The sequence below is a fragment of the Sebastes fasciatus genome, chromosome 7, assembly GCF_043250625.1.
Source record: "Sebastes fasciatus isolate fSebFas1 chromosome 7, fSebFas1.pri, whole genome shotgun sequence".
In the NCBI taxonomy this organism is placed as follows: Eukaryota; Metazoa; Chordata; class Actinopteri; order Perciformes; family Sebastidae; genus Sebastes; species Sebastes fasciatus.
The window spans coordinates 1,195,509-1,208,216 of NC_133801.1; the positions used below are offsets into that span (position 1 = coordinate 1,195,509).

The 12,708-nt window shown below is 41.0% G+C and overlaps 1 protein-coding gene across 1 annotated transcript in view; it reads right to left on the bottom strand.

Annotated features, from left to right (window-relative positions):
- The window catches only part of col4a3 (collagen, type IV, alpha 3), a 43,862-nt gene that overhangs the window by 23,007 nt on the left and 8,147 nt on the right, over window positions 1-12,708 (bottom strand). The window contains exons 3-22 of the mRNA XM_074640910.1: window positions 12,406-12,495; window positions 11,568-11,612; window positions 10,669-10,713; window positions 10,510-10,572; window positions 10,027-10,080; window positions 9,861-9,887; window positions 9,009-9,083; window positions 8,869-8,931; window positions 8,739-8,774; window positions 8,292-8,339; window positions 7,989-8,063; window positions 7,867-7,911; window positions 7,703-7,765; window positions 6,402-6,446; window positions 6,215-6,268; window positions 6,085-6,126; window positions 5,710-5,791; window positions 2,621-2,656; window positions 2,220-2,384; window positions 1,079-1,171 (exon numbers count right to left, since the gene is read on the bottom strand). Coding sequence (XP_074497011.1) covers window positions 1,079-1,171; window positions 2,220-2,384; window positions 2,621-2,656; window positions 5,710-5,791; window positions 6,085-6,126; window positions 6,215-6,268; window positions 6,402-6,446; window positions 7,703-7,765; window positions 7,867-7,911; window positions 7,989-8,063; window positions 8,292-8,339; window positions 8,739-8,774; window positions 8,869-8,931; window positions 9,009-9,083; window positions 9,861-9,887; window positions 10,027-10,080; window positions 10,510-10,572; window positions 10,669-10,713; window positions 11,568-11,612; window positions 12,406-12,495 — 1,246 coding nt within the window. The remainder of the gene's footprint in view (window positions 1-1,078; window positions 1,172-2,219; window positions 2,385-2,620; window positions 2,657-5,709; window positions 5,792-6,084; window positions 6,127-6,214; window positions 6,269-6,401; window positions 6,447-7,702; window positions 7,766-7,866; window positions 7,912-7,988; window positions 8,064-8,291; window positions 8,340-8,738; window positions 8,775-8,868; window positions 8,932-9,008; window positions 9,084-9,860; window positions 9,888-10,026; window positions 10,081-10,509; window positions 10,573-10,668; window positions 10,714-11,567; window positions 11,613-12,405; window positions 12,496-12,708) is intronic.

Genomic DNA, 12,708 nt, shown 5'->3' on the forward strand with positions numbered 1-12,708 from the left:
ACTACTAGTATACTATGAGGTTGTACTGCTAGTTTACGATGAGGTTGTACTACTAGTATAGTATGAGGTTGTACTACTAGTATACTATGAGGTTGTACTGCTAGTTTACGATGAGGTTGTACTACTAGTATACTATGAGGTTGTACTGCTAGTATACTATGAGGTTGTACTACTAGTATAGTATGAGGTTGTACTACTAGTATACTATGAGGTTGTACTGCTAGTATACTATGAGGTTGTACTACTAGTATAGTATGAGGTTGTACTGCTAGTATAGTATGAGGTTGTACTACTAGTATACTATGAGGTTGTACTGCTAGTATACTATGAGGTTGTACTACTAGTATAGTATGAGGTTGTACTACTAGTATACTATGAGGTTGTACTACTAGTACAGTATGAGGTTGTACTGCTAGTATAGTATGAGGTTGTACTACTAGTATACTATGAGGTTGTACTGCTAGTATACTATGAGGTTGTACTACTAGTATAGTATGAGGTTGTACTACTAGTATACTATGAGGTTGTACTGCTAGTATACTATGAGGTTGTACTACTAGTACAGTATGAGGTTGTACTGCTAGTATAGTATGAGGTTGTACTACTAGTATACTATGAGATTGTACTGCTAGTATACTATGAGGTTGTACTACTAGTATAGTATGAGGTTGTACTACTAGTATACTATGAGATTGTACTACTAGTATACTATGAGGTTGTACTACTAGTATACTATGAGGTTGTACTACTAGTACAGTATGAGGTTGTACTGCTAGTATAGTATGAGGTTGTACTACTAGTATACTATGAGATTGTACTGCTAGTATACTATGAGGTTGTACTACTAGTATAGTATGAGGTTGTACTACTAGTATACTATGAGATTGTACTACTAGTATACTATGAGGTTGTACTACTAGTATAGTATGAGGTTGTACTACTAGTATACTATGAGGTTGTACTACTAGTATAGTATGAGGTTGTACTACTAGTATACTATGAGGTTTAGAATACAGCCTACATCATGTATTATCATGTCATGTGACATCACAAACACCTGTTCCTCTCACCCACTCACCCGTCTGTCCTTCCTCCCCTCTGACTCCAGGAAATCCCATCGGACCTTTTAGACCTTTAAATCCAGGAGGACTGACGTCTCCCGGCAGGAAATCTGACAGCAAGAAGACAAACAATTACATTTTAGTTGTTGGAAGGTTGATTCTTTTTTTCTTTGGATGTAGCCAGGCTATCAGTTCCTGCCTGCTTCCAGCCTTTGTGCCTTCCCAGGCGACCAAACTGACATCTTCTCAACTATCTTAACCAAGAGCTGTGAGAGTGACGCTGAGAGACGCTGAAGGGCTTTATTTCACAACAATGACCCGCTAGCTGAACATTATCCCGCTGATTACACGGCTACTGACTGAAGAATTCAATATTTTGACACAAAAACGGTCCTCCAGAGTCCAACATCCGAACTGTACATATAACAGACCGTTGCTACGTATGACAGACCGTTGCTACGTATGACAGGCTGTTGCTACGTATAACAGACCGTTGCTACGTATGACAGACCGTTGCTATGTATGACAGACCGTTGCTACGTATGACAGACCGTTGCTACGTATAACAGACCGTTGCTACGTATGACAGACCGTTGCTACGTATGACAGGCCGTTGCTACGTATGACAGACCGTTGCTACGTATGACAGGCCGTTGCTACGTATGACAGGCCGTTGCTACGTATGACAGACCGTTGCTACGTATGACAGACCGTTGCTACGTATGACAGGCCGTTGCTACGTATGACAGACCGTTGCTACGTATGACAGACCGTTGCTACGTATGACAGGCCGTTGCTACGTATGACAGACCGTTGCTACGTATGACAGACCGTTGCTACGTATGACAGACCGTTGCTACGTATGACAGGCCGTTGCTACGTATGACAGACCGTTGCTACGTATGACAGGCCGTTGCTACGTATGACAGGCCGTTGCTACGTATGACAGACCGTTGCTACGTATGACAGACCGTTGCTACGTATGACAGGCCGTTGCTACGTATGACAGACCGTTGCTACGTATGACAGACCGTTGCTACGTATAACAGACCGTTGCTACGTATGACAGGCCGTTGCTACGTATAACAGACCGTTGCTACGTATAACAGACCGTTGCTACGTATAACAGACCGTTGCTACGTATGAAACCTCCATCACCTGGTATTCCTGGTTCTCCTGGTTCTCCTTCAGCTCCACGTCCTCCTGGGACTCCAGTCAGTCCAGGGGGTCCGACGATGACGGGCCCCGGCTCTCCTGGTTCTCCTTTGGGTCCGGTTGAGCCGGGCGGCCCCTGGGGACCCGGTGGACCGGTTGGAGCCACACCTCAAGAGAAGAAGGACGGCAGTCAGTGTAGCATGTTACCAAACACACGGAAATAATCCCGTCATCACAGAGTCAACAGACAACAGGTGGTCCTGAAGCTCTACAGGTTAACTCTGATAAACACTATACATCCATCTGGATACAGCTGACTAGATACTGTCTGATTATTGATTATTGATTGTTATCTGATCATTAACCCATCACCAACAGTAAGAGAGAGAGTAGAGGGAGTTTACCTGTCTCGCCCTGCAGACCAGGAAAACCAATGAGTCCTGAAAGAAACCATTCATCACAATGACTTCATCATTAGATCACACGACTGCTCAACGGCAGCTAATTTAACATCAACCCTCCCAAAAACACAAACTGATCCATAATACGGATATTTAGTTTGTCAGAATTTGTACAAAACATTCAAAATGAACACATTTCTTTTACACAAACAATTCAACTAATGTTTACCTGGACAGATTCATGTATAGTCGACAATCCAGGACTACTTCCTAAAAATGAATTTCATTGGTTTATGAAATATTTAATCGCAATTAATCGCAAATTAATTTTGTATCTGTTCTAAAATACTCTTATTAACATGGGCAAATATAAAAAAAAGTCTTATGAGTGATATCTGGTTGCAGATATTAAATTAACTATGAAAGAAATCACATAAACTTAAGTATAGGGGGGGCATCAGACTACTGCTTACCACGTAAATGTTTGAAGTAATACATTTTCACAATTTACCATTTTTGATTATAGTGTAACTTTACCCCCAGGTATGAGCCTAACTCCACCCACTGCGTAATTTGAGCAATTTTTAACCAATGAAATGCAGATTTGTATAAATTTGGTAATAAATAAAGTGGATATTAACAGCAGCATTGACGCATTTCATCACAGTTCAGTCATATCATTTAGTTTCCAGCTCAAACAACATGTTTCAATGTGCGGTTCCCCTTTAAGAATAAAAAACTAGGGCTGTCTATTGATTAAAATAGTTAATCACGATTAATTGCAAATTAATCACACATTTTTTATCTGTTCTAAATTAACCTTAAAGGGAGATTTGTCAAGTATTGAATCCTCTTATCAACATGGGAGTGTACAAATATGCTGCTTTATGCAAATGTATGTATATATTTATTATTGTAAATCAATTAACAACAAAAAACAATGAGAGATATTGATCCAGAAACCCCCACAGGTACTGCATTATGCATAAAACAATATGCTCCAATCATAACATGGCAAACTGCAGCCCAAGTGTCAGGTTTTAGTCAGGATAGGACCAGGAGGACTCTCCATTTGGCACACTTGGTTACCCCAAAGTGTGCAAAATGGGTTTTCTACCTATTGAAAGGGAATCTGGCTCTAAAATACTCCTGATATCCACTACAGGAGGCTATGGGCACACAATGGAGCTTTTGGCCATGACATTTACCCTGTGCATCATCACATTCTACCATTGTGCACCATCACATTCTACCATTGTGCACCATCACATTCTACCATTGTGCATCATCACATTCTACCATTGTGCATCATCACATTCTACCATTGTGCACCATCACATTCTACCATTGTGCATCATCACATTCTACCATTGTGCACCATCACATTCTACCATTGTGCACCATCACATTCTACCATTGTGCACCATCACATTCTACCATTGTGCACCATCACATTCTACCATTGTGCATCATCACATTCTACCATTGTGCATCATCACATTCTACCATTGTGCACCATCACATTCTACCATTGTGCATCATCACATTCTACCATTGTGCACCATCACATTCTACCATTGTGCACCATAACATTCTACCATTGTGCACCATCACATTCTACCATTGTGCACCATCACATTCTACCATTGTGCATCATCACATTCTACCATTGTGCATCATCACATTCTACCATTGTGCACCATCCCATTCTACCATTGTGCATCATCACATTCTACCATTGTGCACCATCACATTCTACCATTGTGCACCATCACATTCTACCATTGTGCATCATCACATTCTACCATTGTGCATCATCACATTCTACCATTGTGCATCATCATATTCTACCATTGTGCACCATCACATTCTACCATTGTGCATCATCACATTCTACCATTGTGCACCATCACATTCTACCATTGTGCACCATCACATTCTACCATTGTGCATCATCACATTCTACCATTGTGCATCATCACATTCTACCATTGTGCACCATCACATTCTACCATTGTGCATCATCACATTCTACCATTGTGCACCATCACATTCTACCATTGTGCACCATCACATTCTACCATTGTGCACCATCACATTCTACCATTATGCATCATCATATTATACCATTGTGCACCATCACATTCTTCCATTGTGCACCATCACATTCTACCATTGTGCACCATCACATTCTACCATTGTGCACCATCACATTCTACCATTGTGCATCATCACATTCTACCATTATGCATCATCATATTATACCATTGTGCACCATCACATTCTTCCATTGTGCACAGTAGAACATCAATAAAGAAAACAATTAAATTGTATAATTTTGACTCCAAATGGAGTAGTTTTATTATAATAATGAAATCATCAAGTAGATGATAACAAATAAGATCAATAACAATTTAAATAAGTTCACAAAAAAGAATCCAAAGTAAATTATATTTGTATATTCAATATTATAATATTATAAAGTAAAAATAAAAATTTTCGTGTGTTGATTTTGTAACTAAAATATTAAAATCATTGTTTGGATAAAATCCACTTGGAGTGTTGTTTTAGTAAAAGTTTTAGTTTTAGTTAAGGCCTCGTCTTTTAGAAACTATTCAGAAAAAAAGACCACAACAGTACTTTATGACGTTTATAAAGGCAGTGTTTTAACACACAGCTCAGCTAAACCGGTACTGGTATCGGTATCGGTATCGAGCCCGTCAGGTAAAAGAGGCTAAAACTGACTCCGCTACAACCTTAAAATTCACAAGTTGCATTAATGTTATTATCGCGTTAACTTTGACAGCCATAATTTATCCAAAAATTTCTGTCTGCACTGTTGAGGATAAAATTAATAATTTCGTTATAGATAAGACGTACATAAAAGTAAACTCAGCAAAACAAAACTTTATGTATTTTTTTTTAACGTAAAACGTAATCTTTGTGTTATGTCCAAGAGTTTCTACCAGTAACAATAAAAACTAGTAAACAGAGACAAAACTCTAAATAAGAGCAGAAATAAGGTTCGAAATTATCAAAATCTAAACAATTATAACTTTAAAAAGTGAACCTGTTTTTGTCTCTATTTTTACCTTGTTTTCCCTGGACTCCTGGCGGTCCGCGGGGCCCGGTGACGCCGAGCCGGCCCTTCGGGAATCTGTGTTTAAAAACCGTCTGATAAAAACACACAGATACATATTTAACATGAAGACAAGTCTGTATACTGTTGGTCCTGTCAGTCATTTTACCTCGCTGATCGTTGTAAAACATACTTCATTACTTCTTCATACTACTTATATTATTATATAAGATGTTTAGAGATAGTGTTAGGATGTTAAACGGGTCATAATTCTCTCTATTATTATCTGTTTTATATCAGTATGTATTATTATAAGATGTTTACGGCTGCTGTTAGGACATAACATTTTACATTTCTTTTACAAAACAACGATGAAAACTTGACTCACCTCTCCTAGAAGACCTGGAAAACCACGATCACCTTTCTCTCCCTAAAAACACACAAACACCTTAAACACTCTGATACAGTACTGAGTGTACTACTGCAGTAATACTTCCTGTACTTCATACAGTACTCACCGTGGCTCCTTCAATACCTGGAGGACCGAGGTACCCACGATCCCCCGGGGCTCCCTGCAGACACACACACAGATCCAGTTAATGTCGACAGCCCAGAATCACTGATAGGTCAGCACAACACATGACCCCCCTCCATCACTACAGGCTCTTTACACTGGTTAGCCTTCCTGTTAGCTTAGCATGTTACCTGTTCTCCCAGCTCTCCGAGGACTCCGTCCTTCCCCGGTTTACCCTGTAACACAAACACCATGTTAGACCAGGATTACACCTGTCCAGGTGCACCAGATTCGACTGTTATCAGGCCATTAAATAGGCGTTATCAGTCGCTAGAAGCACCATAGATATTGGTCATTAGGGGCCTACTACACCTACTATGTTGTAGAAGTGAAAGTGAAACTTAAAAGCAACACGTTCTAGGCTTATTTAGGCAACAAAACTACAACTTCTTTAGGTTTAGACAACAAAACTACAACTTCTTTAGGTTTAGGTAACAAAACTACAACTTCTTTAGGGTTAGGCAACAAAACCACAACTTCTTTAGGGTTAGGCAACAAAACTACAACTTCTGTAGGTTTAGACAATAAAACTACAACTTCTTTAGGTTTAGGCAACAAAACTACAACTTCTTTAGGTTTAGGTAACAAAACTACAAGTTCTTTAGGGTTAGGCAACAAAGCTACAACTTCTGTAGGTTTAGACAACAAAACTACAACTTCTTTAGGTTTAGACAATAAAACTACAACTTCTTTAGGTTTAGACAACAAAACTACAACTTCTTTAGGTTTAGACAACAAATCTACAACTTCTTTAGGTTTAGGTAACAAAACTACAACTTCTTTAGGTTTAGGCAACAAAACTACAACTTCTGTAGGTTTAGGCAACAAAACTACAACTTCTTTAGGTTTAGACAACAAAACTACAACTTCTTTAGGGTTAGGCAACAAAACTACAACTTCTGTAGGTTTAGACAACAAAACTACAACTTCTTTAGGTTTAGACAATAAAACTACAACTTCTTTAGGTTTAGGCAACAAAACTACAACTTCTTTAGGTTTAGGTAACAAAACTACAACTTCTTTAGGGTTAGGCAACAAAACTACAACTTCTGTAGGTTTAGACAACAAAACTACAACTTCTTTAGTTTTTTTTTTGCTCCTGTCATAATTACAACGGTCACTAGAGGTCGCTGTCGTGTTCTTTTATACCTTTTTTCGGTGATCTGCCATGTGAATAGATGATAAATCCTACTAGTGGGTGTAGTAGGCCCCTTTTGACCCACATCTATGGGGCTCATAGCGACTGATGACGCCTATTTAATAGGCTGACAACAGTCTAATCGGTTGCCAGGTTTCTGATGAAGTTCATGAAATAAACAACAATAAAAATACAACGTTCAGATATCAATCAATAACCGCTTGTTTACAGTTTTCTGTTGTAGTCGTGAGTTAAAATACATTTAGATCCAGGTTATCATAATCTCTCTCTTACTAGTGAGCCAGGATCACCTCGCCCGCCCTTGTCTCCTTTAACCCCTAGTTTCCCCGGCAAACCCTGGAGGAGAAAACAAACGCACACATCAATCTGACTCTGATAATAACAAATCAAAACTAACATGAAGATGAATATCAGACTGTGAGACGGGTTTGACTTACAGGAAGTCCTCGACAACCTTTCACTCCAATTTCTCCTGGTTCTCCCTGAAGTACAACAACAGACAATATCAGTGAGAACAAGCAGAGAGACAGTCAGACAGACGAAACAGAGACAGACAGACCTTCAGTTCTTTGGGTCCTTCAGCGTACAGTTTAATTCCTTTCTGTCCAGGGATCCCCGGCGGGCCGTGATCACCCTGACAACCAAACACAGCTGATGGTGATGATGAAGATGATGAAGATGACAACGATGATGATGACGACGTTACACAGGTTAGAAATGTTTGAATGTCTGTCTTATATCACATATCTCTGCTCACATCAGACATCAGAGAGTGAATTACCAGGTGACTTTATGTGAATTCACAACATGGGAATTAGCATTAGCATTAGCATTAGGCTTCAATCCAGACCAGTTAGCTCACCCTCTGTCCGCGGGGACCCGGTATCACTGGACTGGGACCCTCCTGACCCTGAAACAAAACCACAGCGTCGTCAGATAATCAGACTGAAGTCACAGCACCAATCAGAACATCAGGCCTTCAAACATCTGGTGGAGATTAGTTGTGATTATTGACTGATATTTAAATGATTTGTAGATAAAGTCCCTCACGTGTTAAAAACAGAGCCCCCAAAGTCCAGAAAAAATGCTCTCTTATCTCGTGCAAACAAGATATTAACTTTTGAAAAAATAGACATTGACTTGTACGAACAAAATATTGACTTGTACGAGGTTAAGTTAAGGCTAAGGTTAAGGCTAAGGTTAAGGCTAAGGTTAAGGCTAAGGTTACTCTATTGTCTCTAATGTCTTGGAGAAATGTAAATTGCTGCATGAAGACCGCACATCACAATAAGACAAACTGCTCTCTGACCTTCTCTCCTGGTAACCCCGAAAACCCTGGACTTCCCTAAATGAAAAAAAACAAAAACAGCAGTTGGTTCAGCCATTGATCACTGTAAAACATTTAAATAAAGTTTGAAAGTTTGAGATCTGAAGCGTACAGGAAGTCCAGCGGGTCCCGGTGGTCCCAGCAGGCCTGGTTCACCTGGATCTCCACTCAGTCCCTGCAACACAAACAGCCAATCAGACAAGACCACTCCTAAAGACCAGAGTGAGCACTAAATGTGTGACAGTGACTGACGTTTTCTCCGTCTCGTCCTCGCGGTCCTGTTGCTCCTTTAATATCCTGAGTGACGGGGAAGACGAGCAAGTCTCCCTGAAACCAGAAACAGAAAAATAGAGTAGAGCACCTGAAGTAAACCCACATTAACCTGCATGTCGTTAGACTGTGGGAGGAAACCGGAGCACCCGGAGTAAACCCACACTAACCTGCATGTCTTTAGACTGTGGGAGGAAACCGGAATAGCCGGAGTAAACCCACACTAACCTGCATGTCGTTAGACTGTGGGAGGAAACCGGAGCACCCGGAGTAAACCCACACTAACCTGCATGTCGTTAGACTGTGGGAGGAAACTGGAGCACCCGGTGTAAACCCACACTAACCTGCATGTCGTTAGACTGTGGGAGGAAACCGGAGCACCCGGAGTAAACCCACACTAACCTGCATGTGTTTAGACTGTGGGAGGAAACTGGAGCACCCGGAGTAAACCCACACTAACCTGCATGTGTTTAGACTGTGGGAGGAAACCGGAGCACCCGGAGTAAACCCACGCTTGTCACCTCTCTACTATCCCCACCATAAAGGCAAAAATACTTGAAAAATACTGGAATAAATGTTGTTCTACGACGTAAATTACACATATAAATACAGTCGTTTTTATGTCAAGGTGGGTGATAACTCTGTGTATGTATATCTATCAAGCATTGCACTGCAAATTTTAACATAATTTCATTGCTAGGACTTAAAAAGCGCCCATAGTTACAGAAACACCAAAATACAAATTGATTTTGTGAGATACATATATGAATTTCAGTGCTTTTTCGTAGGTAAAGCTACGAGCGGTGTGTGAGAGCAGCCCGGTTCAGGTGTTACCTTTGCACCTCGCAGTCCTGGTCGACCCTGAAACACAATAGCATAGTTAGCTTTAGAGCTAATTAGCTTAGCTTCAGCCTGCAGTGATTAAAATGTTTTTTCAGGTAAACAGGAAGTATTGGCATCCAATCACGGCTTTGTAGAGGAAGTAGTAGTTAGCACTCACTTGAAGGCCAACAGGTCCTGCAACCCCAGAGAATCCTGGGTAACCAACGTCCCCCTGGAAGACACCAATCAATACATGAATCAGTGTTTGTGTGGAGGAGGTCAGGTGATAGATCCTCCTCTGCAGAGCCAGGGAGCTTAAAAGTAATTATTCAATCACTGGATTCTGAAAACGGTAAAAGGTCATATTGCCTGATAGTCCTGTTGTTGTATTTCACCCTTCAATCACCTCAATAATCACGCTGGAATGAATGAAACTTGTAGTTTCATTTTGTCTATGATAGCGTACTGGCGGTGCACCTCAGGGCTCGATTCTAGGTCCTGTTCCATTCTCCATTTACATGCTTCTAATAACTAGTCACATCATTAGAGGACATAATATGTATTTGCAGATGATGCACAAGTGTATCTTCCTGTCCACCTTTGAGATAGTAATGATCTGAATAACCAGATTAATGGGGACATAAAGAGGTGGTGGGCCTACCTTTGTACCATTGCATCCTGGGAGTCCTTGTTGGCCGATGGGTCCTTCAAGTCCGTTTTGTCCCTGAGAGAAAACACACACACAACAACGGTGTTTTTCAGAAACTGAGAATCTATCTGCCTATACCTACAACTATGAATGTTATGTGATGGTTCTTACGGGCAGTCCTGGAGGTCCTGGGAAACCTGGTCTCCCTGGAATACCCTGGAGAACATAGAGAGACATACCTTCACACATTTCATCACTATTCAGTCAAGTTTACAAAGATAACTAATCTGTCCGGACGAATTCTGGATAAAACGATGCTCAAATAAAAGAATATTCAGGCAGGTTAAAAGAATAGTTTGGGTGTTTAGAAGTGGGGTTGTATGAGGTACTTCTACATAGTAGGTGTATTAATTTGGACACACAAACGTCCACTTGTATGCAGATGATACTGTTGTTTACTGTTGTTAAATCTGCTCTTAAAGGGATACCATCAGGTGTATTACCTACAGTAAATGACGGTCGGCGTGCCACGGGAGCAGAGCAGCACAGCGCTGTGAACGGGGACGTCAGAAAAACTTATTTTATCCACCTAAAAGAAAGACTCGCCTACAGAAATGTTATATCCGTTTAAGTGTACGCTGTATTTCGAATATTTTCTGACGGCGAATTGAACTGAAAGTGAAACGTATCTGTACTGTTTGGCTGGCTGTGGAGAGAGCAGAGATAAGTTTCACTTTCAGTTCAGTTCTCCGTCGGAAAGGGCTGCCTGACGGGGAGATAAAGCGGTGAAAATATTCTAAATAAAGCGTACACTTAAAGAAAATATAGATTTTTGTAGCTGAGTCTTTCTTTTAGGTGGCTAAAATAAGTTTTTCTGCCATCCCCGTCCACAGCGCTGTGTTGCTTTGCTCCGGTGTTGGTGTTCTTGTCTGTTTCTCGATGCTGGGGGCACGCCGACTGTCATCTACTGTTAGTAATACACCTACTATGGAGAAGTACCTCATACAACCCCACTGAGAAACACCAGAACTATCCCTTTAAAAGAGGCAGTTTTATGAGGTCATTCATACCCGAGAGCCTTTCAGTCCTGAACTTCCTGCTGCTCCCTGGTCACCCTGAGGACAAATAAACAAGAACCATCAAACACAATCATTTATTTGTTTTATCCGTAAATGTTTGATATTAAACGAGATGGGACAATGTCAATTCCTGGCTAAGAAATCAAGACCAACTTGTCGTAAGCTTTGTGTTTCAGAGTTGTTCCGATAGCATTTCTTCATTATCGATACCGATGCCTGAACTCGGGTATCGACTGGTACAGAGTACCGATCCGATACCAGTGCGTTAAAAACACATTGCCATTTTACTGCTGGGATTTTACAGTGTACAATACTGCCATGTTGCGAATATGCTCTGGCTCTGGCTAACTTTACACTCACTACTGAGCAGGTGCAGCTCTCAACAGAGATAGAGAAAGAAGCGAGATGGTTCACTCCTCAGCGCCTTCCATCATCGATCTTTTCTCCCGGAGCTGATGATGGAAGGAGCTGATGATGGAAGGAGCTGAGGAGTGAACCATCTCGCTGCTTTTCTCATCTCTGTTGAGAGCTGCACATGCTCAGTACCGATCGGGCCAGGCGAACGGATCGGGTAGCGAGCGACACGCGTTGTTCCTGTGTAGCGTAAATGAGCTGATAAATGATATGACAACGTGATATCGGATCGTGCAGACTCGCATACTCGTCGATACCCGATCCAGCATTTTATTCTGTATCGGAGGCCTTTCTGATATCGATATCGCAGAGAACCCTGACGAACTCCTCATCCTGTTTCAACAAGTAAAATAACAACATTAATAATCTCTCATTATTATTATTATCTGCTGTGTTCAGTTCAGATGTTTTTTACCTTTTCTCCAGATGAGCCCTGGTGGCCCTCGTTTCCTGGGTAACCGATAACTCCAGGAAGTCCGTCGTATCCAAGGTAACCAGATTCACCCTGCAGAGGACGAAAACACAGGTACAGTAGACCTCATGAGGTGTAGAACAGATCCGGGGTCAGTTCATACAGCTGACTGAGATCAGCTGCATCAACAGGTAAAACCAGGTGTAATGAGGATCATGGGTCAGTTCAGCACGTAAATTCAGGTGAATTCAAGTTACACAAGTAACTCAGGTATAGAACAGACCCTGAGTCAGTTCACCTGCTGTC